Below are 26,206 nucleotides of genomic sequence, written 5' to 3'. Positions count from 1 at the left end.
GGAAATAAAATAAATGTCGAAAGAAGGGAAAGAGAGATCTCGGTCGAGCTTTTCTTTGTGCGTCTATAAGCGTGGAAACGCTCGCGTACGTGCGTGTGCATGTTAGTTTTTGGGCCGACGACCTCGCTCGTGAAAGGGAGCCAGGAACGGCGGAGGCAGCGCGCGGTGCGTCCGAGGTCAGTGCTCTCCTGGTCCTCGGTTATCCGTGTCTGCAAGGATTCTCCCTTCGCCTTCGAGGTCGACCGGAATGCCGACGTACGTACGCGCCTGTGTACACGCGAATGCGTGAGAAATAAGGTGGTGGAGGTGGAGGAGGATGATAGTGATGAAGATGATGGTGATGATAATCATCATGGTCACGGTGATGATCATGATGTTGATGGTGGTGGAAAAAAAAGAACGAACAAGGATGATAATGATGAATAACGGTGATGAAAATGGTGGTGATGATGATATGATGATATGATGATATGAGGATGAGATGATATGAGATGAGATGAGATGAAATGAGATATGATATGATATGATATGATATGAGATGAGATGATATGATGATGGAGGAGGGTGGCTTTCGTTCCTTGGGAAGCTTTATCCTGCTTAGCATTGACCTTGAAATTGTGTCGCCCTGTTGTTCCCTCCGCTGACTGCACAACCTCCGTTGCCGGGGTTTACCTAGCGAAGCGACGGACCGCCAACCACCCGTGTCCAGTGTGTGGAAAACACTACGTCAACGAGGGTAGTCTTAGGAAGCACCTGGCCTGCCATCCTGAGACCAGTCAGCTTAGCACAAGCCTCAGGATGTGGCCGTGCTCGGTGTGCCAAGCCGTCTTCACCTATGAGGGCGGTAAGTATACTCTCATTCATCAAGCAATCGTGCAACGTACTATCACAAATAATGCCATTACTTTTCGGTTCCTCGATGTTACCGTGTCTTATCGCCTTTACTTTCCTTTCGAGCCCGTTACTGTTACATTATACATACGTATATACATATTACCGGACTATTCATTCTCTCGTCCATCAATGAGAACGAAACTCACCGAAAACCTCTATCGAGAATGCTCTGCTTTGCTGTTAAGGTTTGTTAAGTCACATGGAGCACATGAGAATGGACCCGAAACACCAGTTCGCCGCGCAGTACGTTTTAAGCCGTGCTGCCGCCGAGAGGCGAGAGAGAGAAATCCTCGCGTCCTCGAGTCTAGGTATGGAAGTTCCACCCTCCTTAGAGAACCCCCCGGCAACCAGATAGATTCTAAGCGTTCCGAGGAAACGATCGTAACGATACATATACGATTCTCGTGTCCAGGTGCTGGATTGGGTGTGTTGGGAAGCCAAACAGGCGGGCCGCAAAATTTACAACAACCACCAATGTGCCCTTCGCCGTCGGCTCACTCGGACAGCAGCAGTGGAAACGGGAGACTATCGTCGGCCGGTAGTGAACCTGGTACGCTCCCCCGATCTTGTTCCTCGTCTTCTTGCAAACGGTCGTCTGGAATGATCGTTAGAGTGCCCGTGATACGATAATATCTTAAAGTAACGGCTACCTTCTTAACACCTCAAGAACTGACCTCTCGTTCCTAACACACGTTCGCTCAAATGTATCACGATGGAGTAATACGCACACGCACCTCCCCCACACATACAGAGACACGGTTTTAAGCAAGTTACCCACCCTGCCCCCCCTCAGCTTCGATACACGCATCGACCAGTTATATTGTAGCAAACCATTATTTACACTCGATATAACTGAGAGTAAAATAAAGCATCTACGAATTCTTATGTGAGTAATTTCGTCGTACGATCACGCTGGGATCACTCGCTCCGTTTTTATGATACTCCACTTTCTACCGATACTACAATAGATGATAGTGCGTAGCAAATAGTAGCCCAACCTCACACCCCGCCTTCGTCATCCGTCGAGTGTACTAACGAGAGCAGACTTCTGCGTAGGTACCGGTCTGCTCAATAACAACAACAACAATAACAACAACAATATGGCGTCGCCAGGGCCGAGCGGCAACAAGCTCAGCGAGATGCTTCGAGCGGGTAGCCAGCCGGCCTCAGCGCAACAGTACCACGACGAGATGCAGTCGCAACAGCAACGCATGGTAGTCATGGCAGCCGCAGTGTCAGCGGGTAAGAACTTGACAGCTCATTCATTTTTAATCCGTCTCTGCCTGAATCGATCGGTCCACGGGATCGCCGCGATAGACGCTACACCTAAACTCGCTCGCGTCCGTTCAAGGACTTCGATACCGCTTATCGATACCGCTCGGCGCGACTTCGCTCCAGCGAAACAGATACCGCGGATTCGTTCCAATTATTCCCGATAAAGTTTGATTTACAATATTATTGTCGTTTTTCCGCGGCAACAGTCCCCCTTATCTCTAGACCGAACCGTAGCACACGTACCATCTGAGCTCGCAAATAAACCGATGTAGCAACGTTTAGGCCGCTTATCGTTGCGCCGCGACAAGCCTCGCGGTAGCCGACGGATCAAAGACCATGGGTGATAATCGACCGCGTGTCCGCTTCGCGATCCGACAGGTTTGCAAAACTCGGTGTCGCCGAACCTGTCGCCGGTGGACATGGCGTCTCTGGCGGCGGCGATGAGGATGGGAAACAACGGTGACATGAGCGGGGGTGCGCAAGGATCGACGGGACCGCAGCAACAGGGGGTGCAAACACCCGGACCAGAACAGACGCTGAGGATGCACCAGGCGGAAGCCTTGCTGCGCTCTCAGGCCGAGGCTGCGCTTAGACTGGCTGTAAGTACAGACATTCCTAACCCTCTCTGGATCCGAGGGGAACCTATGGAACCTGGAACCTATACCTCCATAAAGATTCTCTAAAATTTGATGATACGAGTGCAAGAAGCCTCTGTCAACGACCTTCTAAGACATCCCCACACTCTATGTCTCGCCTTGCCTCTTTTCCCTAAAATATTCTCGAGGAAAGATCCGTCAAGGTGAGGCGTACGGAGGGTCCACCTTAAGACCTGCGGTCCGCATATATTTAGGGCATAACCACTGCCCACGAGCCAGCTCGGGCACAACCACTGCCCACGAGCCAGCTCGGGCACCTCCGGATCGCCAGTTCCCGTCCTGCGGGCTTGCTTTCAGGGCACAATGAGCCACGAAGCAAGCCCCAAGCCCTGAGGGTCTAACAATCCAACTGTGACCTAGATCGACGGATGTCTCGGTCCACAATGTTGAAATTAAACGACCGTTACACGCGTGTTGCACCAGGTATCGCAGGCAGCAGCGGCAGCGGCGAGTTCCGCGGTTGGCGGAGACGTGAGGCATCACTTGGGACAGCATAACGGAGGTAGCACTTCCAGCATGCCTGGACACCACACGAACCAGCAGATGTCCCAGCAGGATACCTTACCGCCGGACCTTGGTGAGTTTGTCTCATCGTGAGTTTGGAACCTGTTGCCGCACCTTCCGATGATCTAATAAATCGTGATGATTTCTGTTTCACAGGGGAAGCGTTGCGACTCCAAGAACAGCGGCTAGAGCAAGCCCTGAGGCTCCACGGCGATCCTCGGGCCCTGAGTTTCACTCTCCAGCACGTTGTCAATCAGCAGAACAATCAGCAACCATGAAAATTCAGTTACTACTGAGACGAGTGGACCCTTTGGACGTCAGAGCAGACGGGCCTGCAGCAGCAAGCTGAACAGCTGAATCAGCAATCCCTTCAATCCGTCGAGCGACCAGCGTCACTCGGCGAGCAGCAGCAGCAGCAAGCTTCGTCTAGCATCGGTCTTCATCACCATCAGCAGCAGCAGCAACAGCAGCAACAACAGCAGCAACAACAACAGCAACAACAGCAGCAGCAGCTAGCAGAAGACCGCGGTGTCAAGAGGAAGGCCGACGACATGATCGGTAACTCTGACAACGTGTAAAGAGCGACGTACAGGGGCGACAAACGGCTCAATCGGTTTGTCGTCTTCTACGTCGTCTCCGAAACAGGCGTCCAAGTGTGGTCATCCGCGCAATCACTAGTGTCTCAGCAGTACAAGCAAATTCTTTTTTAAAAAAAAATAAGCGGCGAGGCCCTGGCCAGCGTTACGCTCCCGGGACCTCCCGAGTCCTATCTTCACCGGCGCGCGACGTTCTTTGAGATCGTCGCGGTCGATCCACTCTGTGAAGCTCTACTCCGTCTGAAGCAGACAATCAGAGGAGCCAGAGACTGATCAGACGTCATACGTATCTAGAAATCCGTTAGACGGTGCGTGACGACGGCCACGGTGGGCAACGGTCTCTAGCACACAGCGCGCGACTCGTCGCGTTGATCACGTTGTTCCTACTTCGGCCCTGGATACAGAGTTCCTAGAACGACATCGCTCGCCGGACGAGAGGAGTCGGTCGCTCGCTCGCGCGTCAACCGTCGCGAGCCGACGACGACGCTTCTCTCTTTCACGCGACGTATTTTGCTTCGTCGAGTCGATCTTTCAGAATTCCCAGGACGCGTTGCCGCCGTCGCTGGCCGAAGTCACCCCTGAGACGTGCCATACTATTATCGAAGGAAACTGATAACTGACGCGGCCCCGGTTGTCCTGCGCCTGCCGTGGCGCTGACCGGGTGTCGCAAGGTACTATGGTTTTTTTAGTACAAGAGCCGAAACCAGTGGGCCCGAGTGCCGACCGGGTGGGTCGTGAACCCGAGGAGTCCCGTCGGCCGGGTCCAGAGGCTCAACAAACTAAACTATCTGTATATTATACATACACACGCATAAAACACACACACATACACACATCTACGAAACCAGTTTAAGGTTCCCCTAATCTTAGCTCCCGTAACGTTTAAGGAAACTTACACGCGTCTGAGACGTGCGTAAACGCGGTCAGGTGGATCAGCTAGTAGCATCGGTACCGCCATCCCCTTCCCGTTTATCGGATGAACGCGAAACGAATCACAAAAGACGGAAGGTCTGATCGAAGATCGAGCGACTCGGCACCCCATGGTCAGTCGCCGGTCGCTTCGTTAGTGATACATGTACACAGAGAGAAGGAACACGCAAAAAGGAAGATTGCACAAATTTACAATGACACACACGCCCATGTACACACACAAACACACACACACATGTAACGCGTAACGCGAAACTTACTCGAGACGTAAGGATATATAAAGAAAATGCGCGCAACTTGTGCTGGTCGTCAGCACGAAAACTATTAGCTCGTAAGCGGACAAACAAAATATAATTATTACAAACAGTTATATTATATATATTATATATACATACAGAGAGAGAGTCTGGAGTGTACGATGGAATACAAGAGGAAAAAAATAGCGGAAAAAAGAGGGAGGGGGCGGAGGCAAGGAGCGGAGCCCCACGTACCCCTCCCGGTACACGTGCACATTTTCAAAGGAATCGTCAGACGTGAGAGTGTACGAGCATTTTTCGTGAGCAAACGCACGCCAGAGCACGGCGAGAATGAAGACGAAAATGAAGATGAAGGTCAGAGGTGAAGATGATGAAGAGAGAAATAAAAAAAAACTAAATGCTAAATATTATATATATTATATATATATAAATATTATAAATAATAAATATAGGGTCTATGAGACTAGGATAAATTAGGCGAAAGAGATATTCGTGCGAATGCGGGACGGGTGCCCGGCCAGTTGTACGCGATTCCAAGCCACGTCGACGAGAAAACGAGGGAGAAAAAGGGGCGCCCCGGATGCCGGGCGCCGCGGAGAGAACGGGAGAACGAGAGAACGGGAGGAGCGAGAGGAAGATTCGAGAGAAAGAGAGGGAGAAAATGCACAAGATTTCGTGAATGAACGACCTTGGGATTGTCGCGTACGTGGACGGGCACGCGATTGAACGAAAGGGAATCTGCGCGAAAGGGAATGCTTCGTGAGCATCAAGGAGGAGAGAATGAGAGAATGGAGCGCGAGTGTGAGAAAGACTTTAGAGTGGCGTGCTTCAGGTAATCTGAGGTCCTGTGATCGTTATAAGCGAAATATTTTTTTATTTCCGGGTATATATCTGAACGCGTAAAAATACTTGCGTCGTTTCGAACTTTTACTTGCAATATACCGTTACGTTCTCGCAATACTTAGAAAGAAGAAGAAGAACAAGGTGAAGAAGAAGAAAGAAGAAGAAGGAGAAGCGGAACAGAGGTGGATCAATTAGGAAAAATACAAAATCAGATACGAAGATGAGGATGACGAGGGAGAGGAGAAGAACAAGAAGAATAGAGAAAGTCCGTAGGTTTCATCGTGGAGCGAACTTTAGAGAATCGGGCCAGCCCCTTAACCCCTAAAATACCTCTTTGTGATACCCCATCAATTCCTCTCGACCCCGACATACATATACACTCCCCCTATTTCTCGACCTTTTATAAAAACAACTCTTGGATAGTCCGTACTTTCGATGGGGTTACTTTCCACGAGACCAGGCGAGATGAAACGAACCACGCAACCACACACGCATCGGGAAAGAAACGCGCTTCTCTCTTAAAACTCCAATCTTGACCAGATCAAACACAAACCGAAACGGACGGTTATCATCCCCTTGCCCCCTAAAAAATAAACGGTCATGCCAGAGGCGGTCCAGGCCAAAGGAGAGCCAAAACCAAAAACACCTACGACTCGTTCGATTTCTTCGTTTCTTCGACTGGCAATCGCGGACTGAAGAGTGCGGAAAATATATGGTAGCGTGCCGAATTTTTTCTTCCCCCTAAGACAATGTACGTCGACCGAGTTGTTGTTGTTGTTATTGTTCCCATCGGACGAATTTTCCCCCGTTACTCGAGCCCCTCTACTATACAACCTTTCGTTCCTATCTACGGTTTCCCTGATTCGGTCCCGAGCTAACCGAGCGAAATTCTCCAAATCCACACCCATTCAAACACGCGTGTATTCATTCGGAACGCGAGCGGACGCAAGATCAAGCGCCGAGCATCAAGAGACAAACGTCCCTCGACCGAAAGGGAGAAGAGAGACACGAGTCGAGTATCTCGGAGGTGCGCAAGAGACAAAAAAGAAGCTCAACAAAAGCTCAGCAGACCACGTGGTGTGTGCTGTGTCCCAACTTCTCCGTTCCTCTTCAGGGGATCCCCTCCACTTGTTAACCCCTTTGTTCGCCAATTACGAAAGTAGCCTAACGTCGTCATCTTCGTTGAACGTAAAAGACACGCGCCGAGAAGCCGTCGGCGGGTAGCCAGGCTTTTTTCACCATCTGGATCGAGAGAAGAAAAGATTGCTAAAGGATTCATCGTCAAAGCTACAATTAACGATCGCACTCGCCCCACGCGACTGGAACTCGAGCGCCCACACGAGCTCTCCTGGCCACCGTTCGGACACCAGCCGCGCTTGAAATCGCCACGAAAATCATTCTCAAATTTTACGTCCAAATCGATGTTGCCTTCCTATCGCGACCCATACGCAACGACAATTCAACGGCGGAGGGAAAGAGACGCCCGAAGCCTTCGGCGTTAGTGCCGGCGCGGCGCCTCGAGTTCCCGCCGCGGGCCACGCGGGTCGATCATTTGTCGTTCTTATTATAACAAGTTTTTGCGTTACAGGGCGTTTTTTCCTCGGATTAAGTAGTATGTAAATACACCTTGATATCACAAGCATAAACTGAGAATCTACTGGGTAAACTTAAATCGAGTACATAATGCGAAATAGGGTTAGTTTCTATGTAAATACCTAAAGCTGGACGAGTGCATACACCTCGTTCACGCAACCAACGATAATCGTTTTTATCGAACCAGTGCTTCTGTTCGTCGTCGGTGTACGCCTGATCGTTGGCGATCGCCCTTGTGCAGCCCGTCGCGTCGCAAAACCCCGTCGAATACACTCTATAACTCCCTCAGGGGAGAATCCGGAACACACGTGATCCAGCAAGGGGTCCTCTGCATAAGGGCATCCCCCAGAATGGGCGTCGCTGATCGGGAAGTTTTTTTTTCTCGACACTGATACACCTACACAACTACACAGACACGCTCACCTACACACAGCATTGCGATGGATTGTACAGCTACGATTGTAGGATAGATAAGTAAGCCTAAAAGAAAAGGAAAACACAATTCTTCACACACTCGCACCACCGGCACCGACTAGCCTCCAAATTAGGACAGGGACCAAAAACGTTTGGCGAGATTTCGTCTTTCGGATATGCACGCGATTCGGCTATATTCGGGAGGATATTCGTAGGAGGCGCAGAAAGCGAGAACAGTTTCTTCTGGAGGTACGATATTCGGTATACATACAATGATTTCGGCGTGGACCATTCGTCCAATTCGACGAGAGTCGCGCGTCGCGCGTTCATCGAGGCACGGACCTCCAAGTAGTATGAGCGGTCGAGGGTCAGACGTTACTCGCGCCGAGCTTTAACATCGGAGAACTAGAGGTGCGTTGAGTGAGAGAGGAGCATGAATGAGCGAGTAACTGTGACGTGGAGAACATCCATTCGATGGCACGCGTTTCGCGCTTAGAAAATTAAAATGAAAAAATTAAAACAGCAAGATGATTGGCAAGAAATCGGTCCAAAGGAATGTTCCCTTCAAGAGCAAACGAAGAGGCGAAGATTTTCTACGGTCCCTTGACAAAAGAAACAAATTACACAGCGAGAAAGCAGTAAATCAAAAAAGGTGCACGAAAGTAGGAGCGGAGTAGATGATACGAAGAAGAAGGCAAATTCGATCTAAAAAAAAGCAACAGCATCACCAGCCACTTTTCACCGTCACTATCGCCGTTATCAGTAAAAATTTAACAACAACAACAAATACAGCTAAACACTACCACCACCACCAAGCAGCACAACGTCGAGATCATTCATGACACAAGGTGATGAGTAAAGGAGACTGCGACACACGCGACGGTCATGAAACGATTCCGAGACGACAGCTTATTCACCGGTGCATCCTGCCGTGCGCCGAGGGTTGCTTTTTTATTCAACGCGAAAAAAAAATGGAGAGAAAGGAGATCAGAGCAGAAATGAAGGACAGATGGAACGGTAATGAAAACGATTCGAATTCGGTTGAAGAAACAGGGGCAGCCAACTAAACTCCCCCCGCACACGTCACATCCCCGCGCGAGAAGGAGGAATTATTCCCGAGGCGCCGGCCCGTGCCCCCGCGAACGTGTACCATAATTATTTAAAAGAAAATCAATTAAACGAAACACACAAGCAAGTTACAATAGCTCTAGTAGTGTATGTTCTGTAATCGAAGATTGATAAGCGAGGATAACCAAGTAAATACGTACATAAATAAATAAATAAAAAAAAAAACACTGGCGAGCGCGCCGACCAAGGCGCGCCGACAAAGAAAATCACAAAAAAATAATTTACAAATATATTGATTTACATATGCCCGTAACTCGTAAGCGGGCCGGTGGCGCAGCGCGTCTACCTTCGCCGGATTTTCAACGAGCCACACTACTGTCCAAGCAGCGCGGCGAGAGCAAGCAGAGTCCGACTCGACGTTAAGAAGACGCAAGAAGCGAATGGTACGCTGACGCTCGTCGTCCAAGCTCGACTCTCTCAACGGAAGCAGCGTCGAGGGGTAGCAGAGAGGGTCCTCCGTTCCGAATTACTCGCGGAGGGTACGTGAAACGAATCGAGCGGCACGGCGAGTGACCGAGACGGTTGGAAGTGTTGCAATGCTCGGCAGCGGACGAAGCATCGGCGACAGAAGAATCCACGAGCAGAGGGGAGCACGCGTTCTGCAAAACCAGCCCTTACTACTACCCATAATCTTAATCTCTTTCATGTAAATTTGCTAAATGTTTAAATAATCTAAAAGAAATGCCATAGCCCGGATGCGCTGGTGTATACTCCCAGCGCATACACACTCACAAATACGACTCGACCTCACGAATTAAACGCAAAATCCGCGCGGCCGCCGCCTTCTGGGGCGGCGCGCGGTAGAATTGGTATTCTCGCCAAGGAGCAAACAGTTCACAACAGTGCACAACGACAGAATCACAGACAAAGCACACACAGAGGAGGAGAGAAGTCGGGACCGCCGGTCCCGATCAACGCCACAATGTCAAAGCAGAGTTGCCCTGGATCTCGAGCGTGCAACCCCGCGCGCTCACGCACATCTCAATACACAGGCGAGCGCCCGCAGCGACGCTCCGCCTACACTCTTGCGCCCCTGGGTGCAAGCGCCCATACGCCATTACACATGTTCTACACACCCTCCACACTTAATTACACTCAATTACACACGCTACGGATATGTAAAGCCAATTGATTTTGTAAATTGTCGAAAATAATACGGAAAAGCAGCGGACTTTCAGGTAAACAGATATCCAGAACGATTCGGCCACCACGCACGGTTTATTACCTTTTTCACGAGCTTTAACGTTCGAAACGTGATCGCGGGAAACGTTTACTAACCGATCGCTTCGAGCGACGGTAAACGAGAGGATTCACGGTTAAAGTCACACCAAAACAAGCGGAAAGCAATTGATTCAAAAGAGAAGATGATAAAAAGAAAATTGAAAACAGAAAACGAGCAAAATTCGCGGCCTTTGGCATACGTTTGGATGCAGAACCGATGACGAATCGACGCCCCCGCGTCCCGGCGCGGGCGCGTCACCATGCATCCCGGACTTGACGCCAACAACCCCCGGAATTGACGCGACATGCTCTTCGTCGAAGGATGTCCAGAGGACGCGGGCAGGCTGCGAGGTGCGAGGTGCGATCCGCGAAGCGAACCACCGCGTTCGAGACGCACGGAAACAGCCGAACGGGAGCGAGGAAGCGCCCCGACGGGGCACGTTGCAGAACGGGACGTCGCACCTCTTCTCCGCGGTGAGAAAGCGGAGGAGGTGGCAGCCTGCCCCGCGCCGTCCAACCAACCCCATAAACGACCATCCTAAGCAATTAGCAACGGCATTAGGAGAGAGCCGTTGTTCGAATTCGCGGCTTTACAAGCAAAAACCGTTGATTTGTTTTCGATCGGGTTTTAATTTTTTAATGAAATAATCTCACGACGAATATACCACGTACGGTCGCGCGCTCTGTTCGATCTGCGAGTGACATACGCACAGAGAGAGGGAGAGAGGTAGCGATAGAGGAACAAGTCAGAGGAGAGCAAATAAGAGATAGAGAGAGAGAGAGAGGCATAGACGAGACACGTATGTGGGTATTCGTAGCAGTGTGTATCGTAAGTGCGCAGCATATGATAAAACCGACAGTCTAGCAGTGCGAGCGCCTCGGCGGCATTCGCGTTTTCACGCGGTGTCCCAGCCCGAGCCTCCGTGATTAAAAACCGGAATAAGTTGTTTCAATGTCCACTATATAAATGAAGAGGCATAGCTGGCGAGGCGGTGAGTTTGCGTTCGCCGTCATCGAGTCGTTGGTCGTCATTGGTCCGGATACATTCACTCCACCCGCGATATCACCCCCACGGTTCAAGGGGCGAACGTCCCTCGCGTTCTCTGCCGGCGCAAAAGCTACCCTCCGGGACAAAATCTTAAAGCACGTTTCGCTTCAGAAATTCGAAATCCCCTGAAATTCCTCTTCGATCGTTTGACGATCTTCAGGCACTTCGGCGAACGCAGAGGGCCGAGACCGAATGATCGAGAAGGCAAGATCTCCTTGCGAACAACTGGAAGCTCTAGAGTAGTAACGTGCCATGAGTATCATCATCGATCGAAATACGCAGACAGGTATGGAGCAATCGACGGCGACGAACGTGCGAACCCACCGCGCTGGCTCGTCCCTGAAATCCCGGAGCTCCCCTCTCGGGCCTCTTGGACTTCGCGACGAGCCGACACTCTTTTCAAAATATTCTCCAAACATTTTGTTTACGGGAATGTGTTTTCTTTACCCCGACAACCCTTTGTCGACCCCCCGTATGCGTGTCCGAGGTGAAAGACCGAGTCCACACATCTTTGATCGTAGCCCAAAGCAAACCAGACGGTGAGAGTCTAACCCTTTCGAGCGACAGGTCGGATTATCAAAGGAAACGAGCAGAGAACCGCGAAAAGCCATTGCGAGGAATCGACTAGAGTAAATGGTAGATTGGTCGAGCGACAAAAATCACGGAGAATCGGAACAGAGACAATGAGAGACGTCACAAGTCCGTTGAGTGGGTGCCTTCGTCAGGGTTTTCCGTTACAGTTAAACAAACGTTCTCAAGTATAACTCACAACTAGTAGTACTATGGTAGAGCAGTAATTACAGTGTACCGCAGTAAACAGTTAAACTAAGTAAGTATACAGGAAGCACGTGGTCTTTTTCAGTGTTTGCAGTTTACAGTCTCGTCGTGCACCAGCGCCAATCGCGCGAGTGCAACGACCGGAACTACCGGATTCATTTCGTGCGCAATTTCCTACGTCCCAGATTCTTCCCCGACGACCAGACGCGTCAAACCTCCCCAAGCAACATTCGAGCCCCACGTTCATTTAACGCGCGGTCAATGATAATTCCAAAAAAAGAGAACCAACGCACAAAATTTGCCTGTAAAAGACACAAGAGAAGAAGAAAAAAGAAGTACTCCCATCTACCTGATCCGACCGTGGTCGTTCCCGTTCCAAACCATCCCCCAGAAACACTCCATTCCAGATCCGACCGTTCAGTATTTAACAGAATAAATATGCTAATAAGTGTACTAAGTGTCCGTAGTTTAGGCAACGTGTACGTTGCATACACTCCGAGTAGGTGAGAGAGAGAGAGAGAGAGAGGGATCGTGAGAGCGAGAGAGCGAGAGAGGGATAGACGATTGCACGATGGAACCAACCAGTCAGTCAGTCGCATATTTAAACTAACAGATAATAATTAATTAATTAATTACAGTACCGTAACCGTTTGTCAAGTCAAGTTAATTAACAGTTAACCGTAACACGCATACACACGCATAATTATTAATTAAACGTACTCGACTCTATATAAGGACAGCAGCGATCGCGCCCCAAGCGTCGCCCTTTTATTCGATATAAATCGCGGAGGCACTCACTACGGAAACGAAACGAAGGACTGTGGGACTCGGACGCGGATCGGAGGGTGCCTGAACAGGCGTCGCGGCGCCAGCGGCATATCCCCCCGCGGGATATCCCGAAGCGTCGTCTTCGAGAACGACCAAACGCCCACCAGACTCGAGAGCGCTAGGCTCGAGAGGAGAAGCGTAGCGACGCGCGTTCAGGTTTCCCCTGTTTTTCATTAGTCTTTCAAGTGCAGCGTTCAGTTCCTTCACTTACGACGTTGCTTTCGACACAATACAAAAATACCCTGCCACCCACCCCTACAGAGCAACCCATCCACCACATCCTCACCCCACGGGTAATCCCCCCCCCCAGAGCCTACCCCCGCCCCACCTCGCCCCAACAGTTTCACGTGTACGCATTGTTTCCAATTTGTTCGCGACGTCTCAATTATGGGTTTCGCGCGACGCCGGTCGTTTCCCGTGCTCCCCGACCCCGCACTCGGCCGTTCTCCTCCTCGGCATAACGCCGCGATTCATCTCTCGAACGATCCACGTCGAAAGCACGAGTAAAGGAAAGTGGACGTTCGACGGGGCGGGACGCGACCGACGTCGATCCTTCGAAGGGTAGCGAACCAGTTGAGTTACAGATTTCAGACGTTTTACGTGCAGTTAGTTACCAAGTAACGCAAAACACAGCGCAGATTATCGTTGATTTTCGGCGCCCGTTTTCGTCGCGTCCCCATCGTCTCTGATAAGCGAGATCCCGAGCCCATGATAATCAAAAGTAACGGAGAGAGACAATCTACAGCGATGCGACGAAAATCCGAGTGCACAGGTTTAATGGTATCGATTGAGTTTGATCCAAGTCCCCTTTTGGGCAGATTACACCGACGCACTTCCGGCTCCGCGGGCCACCACCTCAGCGCTCGACCACCGCGCGGAGACCCCCGTATTCCCTCACGATCGTCCGTTCGAAATTCGATTCTAGTCAAAAGGATGGTACAAAGCCGGCTCGGTCGGCCAAATCGGTACTTATTTATCTCGTAAAGGAAAATGGTGGGAGGAGGAGTTGGAAAGAAGCGATAGCGAAATTGGCGAATAGGGAAAATTGCGCGAAACGGACGGTCGAAGGCGAATTGGAGGAATAACCGGCCAGCGGGGCCGTACACGAGAAAAGATCCGCGTTGTTGACAAAAGACAAAGTAGCCTCTTTTCGTTGTAATAAAAAAATGTCGGCCAAAGTCCGGTCGATCCTTGTATGAGCAAAAAAACAACACTCTTTCGAAAATAGTGAGAAGAAAAAATGGATGTACGGTGCGAATGAATCTTTCGAAAGCTTCGATGACATTATTCTTGTTGTTTCGCCGAGTTCTTTTGCTTTCTATTTCGCAAAATGCCTGCCCATCCACGCTTTCTAGCGAGGGCCGAAATTGCACCCCCTCGTCGCGGTTGCCCCTTTGGAAAATCGTCCTCCCTAACCAGGATGACGTCACCAGGAGGAAAGGATAAAAAGATCGGCTTTGGAAAATGAAAGAACAAAAGGGGAAAAAACGCAACGAGTGGGTTCAAGCGACGACCCAAGCGTTTCGATACCGCGCGGTTAATCCACTATCATTATTATTGCTATTATTACACTGCTATTATTATTATCATTATCGCTATTATTATCGCTATTAGTTATTAATGATTAGTTAATCGTACGAAAATTGCTGGAAGGCAATTGGAGGCGTATTTCTTAGAGAGAAGCGAGAGAAACAGAGCGAAGGCTCGGTACAAGATCGCCCGAATCATTTAAGCCATCGAATCGATCGCGAACTTCGCAAAGGAGAAGAGAAATAAGCGAATCGACGAAAAGTCAGTCGAGGCAGTGAAAGAATAGTAGCCACGTTTCGAGATTCTCCTTTTTTTCTGTTTAGTCTTTCCCCCTTTTTTTTTATTTCTTTTTTTTTACATAAATATATATTTGAACATATACGTGCACGTACACACGGACACGCACATATAGATTTATATATATATATATAGAGTTATACTCGTTAAATATTATATATTATTTAGCATACTTATTTATACACGAGCGAAGCCGGTACGTAAACGTTGAACGTAGAAGGAGCGCGTTCCGAACAATCGCCAGGTTCTCAGTCCCTTTCGCTGCTTTGTTTTCGCGAACTCGATTCGACTAGTTGACGAGTGGGCACGAAAGAAGAACGGAAGAAAAAGAAGAGGGTGAAAAAAAAAAAGAAGCAAAGTGATAATTGGTGTAGGCAAAATTATTCGCGCGCCTCTTTGTAGTTTTCAATGTCTTCCCTTTAATTGTAATTATTAACGCGTAGCGTCGCGCACGACTGAGAGTTATTATAGACGCTGCTGAGACTCGCGTCGTTTGTTAAGCTTTACTTTCGTTATTTTATCGTGGAAAACTCCTCGCTTTGCCCCCAATTCCCAAGAGAAATCGCGCGCGTCCGTCGATCGAGGAGTCGGACAAAAGTAAATATTCGCGTTATACGTTCCTCCTTGTCCCTTTTGTGTATACCATTTGTATCCTCGTTCAAGTTCGAAGAGTGCCGGGGGAAAAGCATCCAGCCTTCAAGAGACCACCACCATCTCTGCCCACGCAGCTTGACATCGACGTGGCGTTCTAATTCGCGGTGTCCTCGTTAAAGTACGAATCAAAATAATATTCCCTACTATACACGGGATATTTCTTCGTTCGTATTGGAACGAGAACACCGAGCCCGAAATCGATTTGCTAAAACTTCCCCCGCGTACTCTTCAATCGTACTTCGCAACGTTTCTATTCACCGATCGCCGTGCAGAGGATTGAGAGCCTGGTCTCAGTTCGAGTTGCTACTTTCAAGAGGGAGGAAAAAAAGAGACGAAGGCAATTGGAGGGAAAAATCGGCGGCGAGACGCGTCGATCGGTGAATACGACCGCGTCGAGTTATGTTTGCTAGTCAGAATTGGTTAAAAACGAAGGATCAAAACGACAAGAGCTAGGGATTTGTACGATTAGTTACTGCCTTATTAATTAATCCATCGTTTTATCGTGTAATTAGCCATTTAGTGACGCGACTCCGGTTCGTTCCCGGGGGTGCGCATCCTCGGGATGTTAATTAAGTAGAAACGGAAAGAAACGAGCACGCGCGCACTCCGCGTGTGTATACAACAAAACTACGGTTCTTTAGTTACTATTCACGTAGAAATGGCGCGCCGGGTCGCCGGTTTTATGCAAATTCATCGCGGTTTATCGTTCGCACACGTCGAGCCCGTTTAGATCGACTATAACACGAGTACTACCACCCACCACTTTCGCCCCTTTCGTGACCGGTCCATTTTCTCTGTTTATTCTTTACCCTTAAACATCTCGAAGTTAGATACTTTTGAATCCTAGTGTTCGTTCCGACTACCGTAACCGGTGTACTACACGCATACACACTCTATTTTTCACCGCTACTATTACTATTACCGTTAGTACACACGTTAGTTTACCGTTTTTATTACGTTTAATATCCGTACTATTAGTTGCTGCTACTGTTACGATTACTATTACGATTTAGTTACTATCACCACCATTATCACCGACGCCCATCATCATCGTCAATCGCGCTAAGTTAAACACACCTACACAAGTCCGTTTGTTTTTCGTGGCAGTCTGACCATCGTTGGTTTCTTTCCTTTCGTTACTATTATTTAGAGTAATATTATTTTGTCTCGTATCAAGTGGTTCCTTGACGTCGAGCTTCGCTATCGACGGCCCAACTATAGAGAGCATCCCCCGTGAAAGGGGGGCGCGTCGCGACTAACAAATCTCTCAAATACGCTGACGATTGTCACACGAAATTTAGGACACGTGCATTTATTAAATATTATCGTTACCTATTATTGCCCCGCCGACGAGGCACCGCGGAACCGTGCATCATCTGACCAGTCGGCATTGTGAAAAAATTATTCAAATCCCTATTAAGGATTACTCGATATATTCCATCAACAAGTCGACAATTTCGTCGACGCATCTACTCCCTTTCGTCGACTGGACAGGCACACTTCCGACCGTTTCTCGGCGCTATCAGTTATCGCTATTAATTATCATTAGTTTACGCTATTGCTACTATTTACCACTATTATTAGTTATCGCTATCGATTCTTGATGCGAGCCTACTGTCTATCGGCAAGCGAGGTATCCGTTTCGATCGCTCCTCGTCTCGTGCCATGCAAGCCAAAGTGAACCGACCGTTGGCCGACACTACTGGCGACCCTCGAATCCCACGAGCGTCGCCAGTTAAAAGCGCCGGGGAATCCCGAGATTCGTAGTCGCGGCATAGGAGAAACTGACACGACTGATCGAGACGAGGGGAAGCTTGCGATTGAAAGCGTTGCGAAGAGAAGGCCAACCATCCGGGATGCGATAACGAGCTGAACATACAAAATTTCTTTTCGTACCGCGACAACGTCGTGGAACCGCGTGGTCGCGAAGCGGCCGCTCTACGTTCCGACGGCGTCGTCCCGGGGGAACGAGCATACACGTTCGAGCAAGCCGTATATATACAACACAAGAATCCTCCAAGCGCCGCGTACGTAGTGAGCAGCGTTTACAATTTCGAGTTTTGGAAATGGTCGACGCGCAAAAAAAAAAAAATAATACACGTAAAAATAAAGCCTAGCAAGTAAATCCTGAGAGAAAAAAAAAGCAAGCGAAGAGATATGGAGGTAGATGAGAGAGAAGTAGAGAAACAGCGGGAGCGGTGAGGAAAAAAAAAAACGAAAAATAAGCGAAACGGTATGTCGAATGATAGATAATTCATACCAGTCTCTTTCGGTTACGAGCGAGTTCCGCATTGTGTAGGATTTCTCATTAATGGTTCTATGTATGATATGATACATGTGATGCAATATCTAGGAGAAAGAGCAACGTTTTCGATGATTGCGAGAAACGGTGAAATGAAGAAGCTGAAATATTTTCGAGATCGCGAGAGCCTTTTTGAGTGACTCTGATTAAAAAGAGAAACAGAAGAAAAAAATAATAACGCATTTCTTATCTAGGAAACGTACGATGATAACGTTGTGTTTTACTTTCGTTCTGTTTCACGATGATCGTTAAGTTCGTCAACGGGTGCTTCCGTGCGACGGAACGACTTCCGGGCACGCGTGGAAGAACAATTCGAAATTCGACAGCCCTTGTCCGCGCCACCAACGTCGTTTTTCCGTGGACGCGGGTGGGCAGTGTTCGATGAGATTAGCTACTTTTTGGTATCGGGAATCGATCGTTAAGGCCAATTCAGCGATTGGACCGGCGTCCGTTGAAACAAATGTACGCGGAGAGGCTCTTCGTCGCGCGTTTTGCAGCCTTCCTTTCCAAGGGACGCGGCGCCGTTTTACTAGCCGCGGTTCGCCAGTCGAAGAGCCTCTCCGAAACTGATCAGAGATTTCTTTCAATGTATCGTTTGTACTCGGCAAGGCCTCTGTTTCGCCGCAGTTTCCTCCCGGACTAGAGATTTCACGAAAACGAGACAAATTCGACCGATCGTTCCTAGGGACCGCGTAGAGACGCAGGAAATTATAGTAATTTTGATACCCCCAGGGGGGGAAACTAGGCGGGCCACAGTTCTTGGATCTTAATTAGACATATCAAAACGATGTAACTCGGCACCGTTGCTAAAACGAATGTTATTTTCAACTATTTAGGAATAAGAAAGTGTATTCTTCGGAGAGGAGGGAAAGAAACGTCGAGTCGACGATGTAACGAGCAGATCCGAGAGCGCAGTGTTTCAGATACTCGCAAGTAGGTACCATTGAACACTGCAAGATCAATGTTTCGCAAATGCTAGTGTAATCGCGGATGCAAAAAGGCGAGCAAATTATGTGTATAAAACGTCTTTCGGGCTTCCTATCGAGAGCGCAGGGCTCGGTGGATTCGAAGCGCCGCGAAGGGGCGAGATCGGCTTCGCGTTTCAAAATTCACGGCGCGAAGCCCGGAATCCGTGCGGCGAAACCGATCGGTCGGAACGCGCGGAACGAAATACTCTCTGCCGTTCCGAAGGAAAATAACGAAATGCCCCCGGGGCTTGAATCCGGCGAGCCCGTCGGTGTTGAAGCTGCTCCAAGTTCGAGTTTCGAGTCGTTGAAGAACAAACTTCGAGTTGCAATCGAGCGAGTTGTAAATATTGTGACGCGAGACGCGTAGATTAGAGAGAAAAATTTTGTTCTGCTCCCGAGAGCCGCTGGAAGAGCTCGTCGATTCTGGAAGCACGCGATTGGCCAGCCGAAAATTCAATGTCTTTTCGGACCCGAAGGCGAAAAAAGGCTGATGTATCGCGAGGGCGATCGTATCGCTGAAATTTCGTGTGAATGGTGCGGTCTGAGTGTCGAGCGAATGTTGAAGAAGAAAAAAAAAACAGATAAGAAAATTACGAGAATGCTAGAGCGTTTTAAGGGGTGGAGAAATCTAGCGCGCTAAAGCGAGAGATTGCGTGCGAATGCATTCGAGAGAGGAAGAAAGTTAACGAGTGAAATCGGAGCGCAATGGACGAGTGAATGCGTGGGAGAGAAAGAGCGTGACTGTGCGAGCGAAAACTAAACAAAATTTTACTACCAAGTGGACTAGAATCGCAACCGATGGGCATTATTAAGCGAAAATGAGATTTTCGGAGCGTTTTTTCGACGAAGAAAAAAGCGTCCAAAATTGTACCTATTTTCATTTTATAAATTATATATATATATATGTATATGTATATGTATATGTATATGTATAGATATACGACGACCTAAACGATCATTATCGCGAGATGTAATGCGAGAGAAAAGGCGGAAGGAGGTTGAAGGTTAAGCAAGAAGAGCAAGAGGTGCAAGATGAGAAAAAAAATTATTGTATCTATATTCGGAGGTGATCGATGATGTATTCGAGTCGTGATTATTATTATTATTATTATATATTATGATTATTGTGTATAGTTAAGGCGAAAATGGAATTTTAGACGAAATTATCGAACTCGAAGTATATAGGGAGCGAATATAGTGAGAGTATATAAGAGAGAGAAAGCGAGAGAACGAGAAGAGAGAATGCGAGAGTTGCGAGAAATTTTTTCGACGGTGATTGCACACTGTAATAATGTCGGCAGGCAAAAAGGTCCCCCTCCCCTCGAGCAGAAAGTAACTAAAAACGTGGGAAAAAAAAAAACACACACAAAAATATCTCATGGCCAAACGGAATGGAACGGAAAAAGAGCAGAGGTAGAGAGCACACGCGACGAAACCAAAAAAAAAAGAAAAAAGATTGACAAACAGAACCACATTTCCAGGCAATACAATCGCGCGTAGATGCAGCAAAACAAATAGCAGGCAATAGAGTTTGGGTTCGCCGGAATGATTTTCCTTTTTTTCCCGGTACACAACACAGAAATTTTCCGTATAGAAAGAAAAAGAAAAGAGAAGAAACGACTCAACCCTTGGTTTAATTTTCTACGACGACCAAAAACGAAGGAGAAATAGCCGATGCCACAAGCAAAACCATTGTACAAGATATCTATATATAAAGATATACATATATGTATGTATGTACGCACGCATACGTACATCCGGTGCAGAAGACGCGAAGCGCGTACGCGATGTGCTTCCTCGTTCGTGACAATGTCGCCCGATCCAACTTCCATTTCCGACCAAATCCCCCCTCTAATCGTTACGAGCAACCCCGGACACTTTCGTTCCACCTTATTCTCCCCCCCCCCGGACCACCGAATGGAAATACTAAACGCAATTCGACACCACCGAAAGGGCCGCATTGTCGCGTTCCAGGACGAGCAGAGGAGGAGAGGCGACATAGAGGCAAAGAAAAAAAAAAGAAGAAAAAAACAGCTCAGGCAGACAGAGAGATGAGAGAGAATTCGATAAAAACGCGCGGGACGAGCGCGACGAAATCGCGGGAACGAGGCGGTGGTAAACACTTTCCACGATCGCCGCGGCCACCCCCGATCGAGACACTTCGCTTTCCCCTCGCGACTGTAGGCGATTGTTATCGAGTTTCGACGCTCTCGGCACCGCGGAAAAAAATGTCCCTCGGTCGACGAATTTCGGACGGTATCAAACGTAACATGCTTCTCGAGACGCAAAATCACACCCCTTTCGGCCCGCCTGGGAATCCGTCGGGATTCTCTTGAAAAGTCGCCTAACATATGCAGAACCGCGTAATAGTAATCGGCAAATCAAAAGAATGGGACCGTTGACCGGTGGGGCCAAGATGTCCTAGCGCTTTCTGTTTACACCGCAGCATAACCATTTTTCCTCGTAAGCCTTCCTAATTGCTGCCCCCTTATCCCGCCAGACACTTGCACCTACCCACCCTCCCCTATCCCCCGACGCCCATGCATCCCCCTTTAGCATCTCCATCGTCACCATTCGTCACCACCACCACCCCCGTTCCCCCTACCCACTACCCCCTTCAGTCCCTTCACTAGCAAACCGATCAACCAATGTGAGTGAATGTGTCGACACGTGCTACAAGGGAAAATAGCGGATTTCAATGATGATAAGAGGGGGCGGAAAAAATAGCGCAAAAGCGATATCGTAGTATCGGTACATAGGGAGAAGCGTCGAGCAAACACACTTACGACCCGGTGAGGAAGAGAGAGAGAGAGAGAGAGAGAGAGAGCGAGAGAGAGAGAAGAGAAAAAAATCGATCGATCGGAAAAACGTACACACACACACACATTCGTCGGACTGTGTAGGGACATTTTGCATCAATTGTTGTGTAAACACGAGACAGAGGGAGAAAGTGTGCGTGTGTGTGAGAGAAAGAAAACTCGCGGTAGAAAAAAAAAAATACAAGTCGAGAGCGAGACAGAGAGAAAGAGAGGCCAGAGAGAATGCGTGTGTGGAAGAGAGCGATAGAGAGAGAGAGAGAGAGAGAGAGAAATGAGAGAGCGAGAGCGAGCGGTGCAGAAGAGATTAAAAAGAAAAAAAGGAGGAAGAGAGACGCGAGAGCGAGAAGAGTTAGACAACGGAAGCTAAATGAAAGAAAGAAAAAAAAATGAACAAAATGTACGAACGAACAATTGATACTGTCTTCGTTTTTTAAGGTCGTTTCTCCGTTCGACACGCTACTATATGAATATTGACGTTTGTCATTGGATTATTACCGACGACGATGAATTGTCATTATTATTACGAAACTATTGCTATTATTACGACGACAAATGATGATTATTATTATTATTATTATTATTATGGATTATTATTAACATTTATTATTGACATTATTATCACGATTTATTATTGCGATGATGATTATTACGATTATTACTATTATCACTATTATTATTATTATTATTATTATTATTATTATTAATTATTAATATTATTATTATTATTACGTGGTACAATAAAAATTTAATAAGCATCCGACGTGCTCCGGTCTCGTGACTATTATCACCTCCTCCGTCGTATCGCGGGCATAAGCAACAAGCACCGAGAACTTCTTCTAGTACCCGCCGCCTTATCGCTTCCGACTTCAACGGCATGCTGACCTCTCTTACGCACGAAAATAACGATAACTACTATTCGCGGCTGGCATCGTGCAAGAGAATGTATCAATTTATCGCGAGACCCTCCTTTATCGTTCTCCCGTCGCAACACATTCGAAACACGGGTTATACATACACTCGCTTCACGATCACTCGATCGCGATTCAGGAGGGCATTCGGCAGTACACGCCAGTCGCAAAAAGGCCTTAATACACACGGATGAAGCTAACCATAAAAACAGACACCGGGGGCTGAAATTTCCTTATAGAATCGCGAGCTACTGTGTAATAGGTTTCAATTCAACGCCACAAAAAGCTTTCGCTGCAGAAATCCATTTATTTATCAAGTCCCGTTTCCCAATCGCACGTCAGATATAATAGCATGGTAAACCGCGTTTGCGTCACGCGAACAGCGGCCGATTTTTGATACTGTATCCGAGCCTGAAAGGCGCCTCGTGTCAACGAGGTCATCTAGAGAGGGATTGCCGGTGCTCCAAGTCGGTATTCTTCAGTTAGTTCACGACCGATTGACAGCAAGAGAGGATGATGTTTCGTATCGGCGTTCGCGGTAGATCGGTCTGCTTCGACAGCTTCGACAAGTGCCTGGAGACTTTGGCAGGCGCCCGGGAATCGTCTGGTCTCGCGGCGATTTCCAAATGCAACTCGAGGCATTCGAGATGTTTGATCGATTCTCAGGCACTGCTCAGCGGCGCCGAAGGCCGCCGTTCGTCGTCCACAACGCCGGAGCCGAGGAAGACTTGCTTGTACGACCTTCACGTGGAGAATCGAGGTACAGTGGTTTTACTCCTGTAGGCAAGTCAACGCAATTTCAAAACGCAGCTGCTATACCACTCTGTGCACGAAGAATCAGTCGTCTATTCCTCTTCCAGGTAAAATAGTCAACTTCTCCGGGTGGCTACTGCCAGTCCAGTATGGGGAGGCGATAGCCGCGTCCCACCAGCACACGAGGGCCTATGCGTCTCTCTTCGACGTCGGTCACATGATGCAAACGCGCATCTCCGGAGGCGATGCCACTGACTTCCTCGAGTCTCTGACTACCAGCGACCTGAGGAATTTGGGGAAAGGTTGCGCGGTGCTCACCGTGTTCACGAACGAGAACGGAGGCATTCTCGACGACCTCATCATCACCAGGGACGACGATGACAAGTACTTCGTAGTGTCTAACGCTGGGAGAAGGGACGAAGACACTGCTTTGCTGGTTAATCGACAGGTGAATAGTTTCATTAAAGCATGGTTCTTTTTAATTGACTATCAGACGCTTCGTTTCAGGAAGAATACAAAGCCCAAGGGAAATCAGTGAACCTAGAGTTCTTAGATCCTTTAGAGCAGGGTCTGATCGCGCTGCAAGGACCAACTGCGTCCACGGGTTTGCAGTCACTAGTGAACATCAATTTGAAAGAACTGAGGTTCATGAACAGCGTGGAAACCGAAGCGCTAGGAAATCGGATCAGAGTGTCTCGATGTGGATACACGGGGGAGGACGGTTTCGAGATCTCTGTGCCGTCCGAATTCGCGACTGGTCTGGTTCAAAAGATTCTGGAAACGCCAGATACCAAGTTAGCAGGTCTGGGCGCCAGGGATAGTCTAAGGTAAGCTTTCAACTAACGATCTATCGGCCCGAATCAAGATTCACGGAAATTCTCGCAGGCTGGATGCTGGTCTCTGTCTTTACGGACACGATATCAACGAGCACACTACGCCAGTCGAGGCTGGGCTTACTTGGCTAGTAGGTCAGTAAGGGGAGGGTATTTTGAAACGTGCTAAACGAAAGACCAACAATCGTACTGTCCTCTTTTCAGCCAAGAGGAGAAGAGCAGAGGCAAACTTTCCTGGTGCTCAGAGGATACTATCGCAAATCAAGACTGGCACCGCGAAGAAGCGAATAGGTCTATTGCTGGGGCATGGGCCACCAGCGAGGGAAGGCGCAGCTATTTTGACTCCAGAAGGTGAACGTGTGGGCAAGATCACTTCAGGTGGTCCCAGCCCAACTCTGGGACGTCCCATTGCCATGGGATACGTGCCCCCGGACCTGGCTCAATACGGCGGGGGGGTATTAGTTGAAATTCGAGGGAAAACGTACAAAGCTACTGTCACGAGGATGCCATTCGTGAAAACGAACTATTACACGGCAAAGTGACCGATACGCTTTCTTATCTCGCGTGTGAAATTGCAAGTGTTGCTGTACGGAATTGAAGAGTCCTGGCAGGAAACACTGTGAATGCCAAAAATCAAATTTCATAATATAGTATTACCATTGGCGCGTAGAACATTTTCCGATGAAAAGAACAAAATGTTTAATTTTGGCACTTGCCAAGACAAGGGGCTCTTCAATTATTACGGTCGATCTATTAAGCTGGAGATTAAGGAGAGACTGTAAGAGAACGATACAGTGCTGTTATACCATGTAAATCATAAGTACTATTAATACTATAGGATTGCACAAACTTGAGATCAATAAATGTATTTATAAAAATGTGGGAAAATTTAAATTCGAATAACCTATAGACCCCTGTGAGCTAGAGTGAGAACTTTCGGAGGCGAATGATTATCTGTGTCGATGTGGAAGAACTTTACCGACTCGACGTGTACCATGCGCGGGATACAAGATTCCTTACGAACCAGATACTCTTAGGATAAAGCCGAGCACGGCGCGGGTGGGGAGGCTACCGCGGTAGCTCGCAAATGGGGATGCTTGGTAGGGGAACGTGCTAGTACCTCACTGGAATCTCTATTTCTTAGTAATTCTCTCACCAGAGAAAGTCGATTTATAATATCCGTTCAGACACGGAACGTCACGGGACGTTTTGGTTCATACAATATTATTGTGGGTTACTGGGTACGAATGTTTATATGCAGCGTCGCGATCAGTTACAACACGTTACGACAGATTAGGTATAGGATAGACCTATCAACCAATAAACCTATCATTTCAATAAACTCATCGCATCATTGCTTGCAATGCATGCTTACAATGAGGGAAACGATGATTTGACTCTACTATTAATGAAAACCGCGAACGCGAAAGCGAAATCGAGAGAAAGATAGACTGACGATAATCGTCGATCTCTCTGTAGTCTCTCACGCATATTTACAATTCTCTTACTTAAATCTAAACGCACGCACCCCTCGACGAATCGTCCGATGATTCGCTGGAATTTTCGCGTTAATATATTACCTTTGAACACTGATTGCGATGTCAGAGTAAACAGACTACTGACATTTTGTCAAAAGCATTTAATTTAACGACCAAAGGGTTAATAAGATAGGGTTGACTCTACTTCGAAACAAGAGCAGCAACTTTTAGCGCTCTTGTTTATTAAACGGGCACATTTCATTTATTTCACATTCCTTAGTTTCTGAATGTGTTTTCGTTGGGTAAGGTATTATTGCTTGCATTATGTAGGAAGCTTATCCTACCAAATGTATTGCGTGCATTAGGTATGATGCTTTTCCTTCCAAAATGCACGCACAAAGATTACGATCCACTTATACAAGGTACTCGTATTCTACATTATATGGCATGCATACAAGTACATGTTAGCTAGCTACCAAGCTAGCATAATACTAGGCCCTCTTTAGGACCCATGCCGAAGACCCTCTCTAGGGCCCATTCCGAAGACCCTCTCTAGGGCCCACGAGCTAGGCCCTCTCTAGGGCCCATGACTAGGACCCTCTCTAGGGCCTACGCCGAAGGCCCTCTCTAGGGCCCCTATTCTAGACCCTCTCTAGGGTCCACGAGCTGGGTCCTCTCTAGGGCCCACAAACTAGGTCCA

The 26,206-nt window shown here is 48.2% G+C and overlaps 2 protein-coding genes across 14 annotated transcripts in view; both read left to right on the top strand.

Annotated features, from left to right (window-relative positions):
• Dati (zinc finger protein datilografo) overlaps positions 1–3,771 on the top strand; it is a 59,476-nt gene extending 55,705 nt beyond the window's left edge. For 11 of the 13 annotated variants that reach the window (XM_076824055.1, XM_076824057.1, XM_076824056.1 and 8 more), the window contains 7 exons: positions 677–844; positions 1,080–1,202; positions 1,307–1,444; positions 1,939–2,136; positions 2,548–2,768; positions 3,249–3,402; positions 3,486–3,769. In XM_076824055.1, the coding sequence (XP_076680170.1) occupies positions 677–844; positions 1,080–1,202; positions 1,307–1,444; positions 1,939–2,136; positions 2,548–2,768; positions 3,249–3,402; positions 3,486–3,607 (1,124 nt within the window). In that variant the 3' untranslated portion in view covers positions 3,608–3,769. Of the gene's footprint in view, positions 1–676; positions 845–1,079; positions 1,203–1,306; positions 1,445–1,938; positions 2,137–2,547; positions 2,769–3,248; positions 3,403–3,485 lie in introns of all 13 variants that reach the window. The other 2 variants (XM_076824047.1, XM_076824058.1) reach the window with 2 other exon arrangements.
• Positions 1–24,906, top strand: part of LOC143375191 (aminomethyltransferase, mitochondrial) — a 53,169-nt gene extending 28,263 nt beyond the window's left edge. Inside the window, exons 2-6 of the mRNA XM_076824078.1 lie at positions 22,947–23,202; positions 23,303–23,643; positions 23,703–24,022; positions 24,081–24,163; positions 24,233–24,906. Coding sequence (XP_076680193.1) covers positions 22,956–23,202; positions 23,303–23,643; positions 23,703–24,022; positions 24,081–24,163; positions 24,233–24,570 — 1,329 coding nt within the window. The 5' untranslated portion in view covers positions 22,947–22,955 and the 3' untranslated portion in view covers positions 24,571–24,906. The remainder of the gene's footprint in view (positions 1–22,946; positions 23,203–23,302; positions 23,644–23,702; positions 24,023–24,080; positions 24,164–24,232) is intronic.
• Positions 24,907–26,206: the final 1,300 nt, after the last annotated feature.

Source organism: Andrena cerasifolii, chromosome 12 (genome assembly GCF_050908995.1).
Source record: "Andrena cerasifolii isolate SP2316 chromosome 12, iyAndCera1_principal, whole genome shotgun sequence".
NCBI lineage: Eukaryota > Metazoa > Arthropoda > Insecta > Hymenoptera > Andrenidae > Andrena > Andrena cerasifolii.
The sequence above is the reverse complement of the archived record's forward strand: the minus strand, read 5'-3'. Positions and strand labels throughout refer to the sequence as shown.